Source organism: Histoplasma capsulatum, genomic scaffold (genome assembly GCF_000149585.1).
Source record: "Histoplasma capsulatum NAm1 scaffold_3 genomic scaffold, whole genome shotgun sequence".
Lineage (NCBI taxonomy): Eukaryota > Fungi > Ascomycota > Eurotiomycetes > Onygenales > Ajellomycetaceae > Histoplasma > Histoplasma mississippiense.
Genome location: NW_001813980.1, coordinates 1,747,607 through 1,750,566, shown reverse-complemented (window position 1 = coordinate 1,750,566; position 2,960 = coordinate 1,747,607). Strand labels below are relative to the sequence as shown.

Here is a 2,960-nt window from a genome sequence, read left to right as displayed (position 1 = left end):
ATCCAGTACCTCCTGGCGGAGCTTCCGCTTCCCACCGCTCTTGACGTTATCCTCGCCCCTTGTAAGATTTCCAGCATTTTGCAACAGCCGCGCCAGCGGCTGTAGGGCCATTTCCTGCTCTCCATCAGTGCCAGTATCCATATGATCAGAGCCAAAATCGCTCTCATCATCCGACTGTGCAGCGCCTGCCCCCCCTCTCTTGGCTCTTCGCCCACCTGCTCTAGCGGACATGTTCGCCCAATCTGGAGCAGGATGTAGCCGCTCATACTGCTTGCGTAGTCTCCGTATATACTCCGAGCCCGTGACGACATCGTCCTCTGCCGTGAGTCGTAGCTTTCGCAGCCGATTATTTTTCGCCAGGGAGACAGTGATGCGTTCATCATCGCTGTCTTCCCACGCCGCAGGCGGTTCGTTCTCACGCTGATCATTCGACGCATTCTGCGCGATTGGCAGCTTGGTATCGTCCACACCCGCCGTACCGGAGTCTAGAAAGAAGAGCTACACACGTCAGTATAAGGAGAGTTTTCGATCGTGCGGCGCTCGACAGGATCAGGGGGAAAAGCAGATACGATACGTTTATTATTATATCTGTAGCAAGTAAAAACCTACATCCGCATCATCCACATGTTCCAAGCCGCCCTCCTCTTGCGCTTCCTCTTCCTCTACGCCTCCATCTCCACCCTCACTCGCACCATCCCTCAACGCAATCTCCATAGCCCCAGCATCCCGATCCCTTAGCGCATCATGAAACCCCGCCGCATCGCCAAAGAGTAACCGCTCAAGCGTCTCTTCCGTTGCATCCTTGGGTATTTGTTCACTTTCGCTGATGGCATTGTCAGCGAAGTCGTCCCCGTCCGAAGCGCCGTGAGTATCGACGAAAAAGCCTGCTTCTATCGTTGGCAGTGCAGATGCTGCTGCTGCTGGCTTTTTCTGCTTCACGCGGACTTTTTGCTTTGAGGGCATTAGGTTTGGGGGATAGTGCTATAGTAATGTTTTTTTTTTTTTTTTTGGATGATCAACTTGCGGAGACAAATAGGAGGAGGTAAGGAAGGGATAATAAATAAAATAAAGTATCTAGATTGTGGGAAATAGAAATTCATCCATACTTTTATAGACGAAATATCGAGAATGATAAATTGCTTGGGGTTGTCCAATTTTCTGACGGAGTAAAATTTAATTGATGCCTGAGGCTGCAAGATTGTTGTGTCATGTGATCTTTGTTGCCGAGATCAAGGTTTTTTTTTGACGTACCTACGATACAAAATCGTTGGCAACTATATAAACACAACGGCGCCAGAGCTTCACCGCAACAGCACCTGGAAATAATTTAAAGAAAAAGAGAAAGCTAGAGGCCTCCTAAAAGCGTCTCAATAGATAAAATATGAATATGTATGTAAAGATGATTCATGGTAAGTCACATTATCCTCGTCCCCCCCCCCCCCCCCCCCCCCCAATTGAAAAAACGGGGCGTAGAATATCACCCATAAGAGTGGTAAAGTACGGTTGAAAACCATAGACAATATAAAATGCAATGCAATGCAATGTTTTCCTGACTGCGCGTTGGATTCCGTGAAGAAGGAGAGAGGAGAGGAAAGAAGTAGCGTTTGAGTGCCAAAGAGAAGAAGACGACGGCGACGAAGACGACAATGTTAATGCAGAATAGAAAAGAAATGAAACAACAAACATGTCAGAACTTTCACCAACACGCCAAACATCCCGCACATGGAATAATGCAGTAGAGCAGAAAGGTAAAGTACAGAATAATGTGCACTGGGTATTCTTTCATGAAAGAGAAAACCGAAAAAAAAGAAAAAGAAAAAGAAAAAAAGAAAGAAAAAATCAGCAAAGAAGGGGCGGAAGGGGGTATGTCAACGAAAATAAAACAATTAACAAAAAACAAAACAACAACAAAACAAAAGCGTAGTGATTGCGTATCTCTCAAATGAAATCAGGATGGATGCACTAATCAAGTCGTGGCACCATTGCCTCTATCACCAGCCTCCAACGAATGCTTCACCCCGCGCTCGTCATCATCCGGAAACACGACACGGTCTCCCTCATCGCTCGAAAATTCAGCATCCTCATCGTCAATCCCCGCCAGCAAACCCCTTCGTCGATGTCGATCGTCATCCCGCCGCTGTATCCCTGCATCATCAAACCTACCGCCAGCACCAGCACCACCAACAACGCCATCATCATCGCTATCAATGCCATCCAGATCTCCACCCGGCACTCGCTCACACCTCACAACAGGGATCGGCTTCTTGATAAAGATATCAATGATGTAATACTGCACCGCATTCATGATGACAGGGAACAAAAGCATGACGAAGAAAATCTGGATCGCGGTGTTGCCCTCTGTCCACCGGAGGGCCCAGTCGCCGATCTTGACGATGAAGGGGAGCATGTGGATCAGCACGACGACGCAGGTTTTCATACACAGCAGACCGAAGAAGTAGATCATGGACTGCTTGAACCACCACCAGGCGCTCGGTGGGCGGCCGTAGTTTCCCGATTCGATGGATTCGGGCGGGTTGGCGAGAGGGGTGTACAGCGCGGCGTGGTTGAGGATGCGGAGGAACAGGATTAAGATGGGGATGCCCAAGGTTGTCTGTATATTGTGATTAGGATGATTTCAGGTCAAGAGAGAGATAGTGTCTCGGGGGAAGAAGGTATCAGAATGAATAAAACAGCATACATCAATCCCCAAATTCAGCAAATAATACGAGCACGGGTTGGGCTGATAAGTCGCAGTCACGGGTATCTGGCCAGCAGAAAACATCGATGCGAGCAGGTTGGCTAGGTGCAGCAGGACAGAACCGAAGACCTGCTTGGACACGTCGAACGCCCATACCTTCACGGGCCGCTGTGGCCGTTCTCGCCATCGCTTGTACACCAGAGCCAGCAACGCGAGGGCTCCCAGTGCAGCCTGCACGATTAACGCGAAGGAGCCGAGGAGC

The 2,960-nt window shown here is 49.2% G+C and overlaps 2 protein-coding genes across 2 annotated transcripts; both read right to left on the bottom strand.

The window, feature by feature from the left end:
• Nucleotides 1–582: 582 nt before the first annotated feature.
• On the bottom strand, nucleotides 583–963 carry HCAG_03659 (predicted protein; the record flags this gene model as incomplete). The annotated part of the gene is made up of 2 exons (XM_001541511.1): nucleotides 583–588; nucleotides 625–963. The coding sequence occupies 2 exons, from the start codon at nucleotides 961–963 to the stop codon at nucleotides 583–585; spliced, it is 345 nt and encodes a 114-aa protein (XP_001541561.1).
• Nucleotides 964–1,966: 1,003 nt separating this feature from the next.
• Nucleotides 1,967–2,885, bottom strand: HCAG_03658 (predicted protein; the record flags this gene model as incomplete). The annotated part of the gene is made up of 2 exons (XM_001541510.1): nucleotides 1,967–2,611; nucleotides 2,727–2,885. 2 exons carry the CDS (start codon nucleotides 2,883–2,885, stop codon nucleotides 1,967–1,969), a joined length of 804 nt encoding a protein of 267 aa, XP_001541560.1.
• Nucleotides 2,886–2,960: the final 75 nt, after the last annotated feature.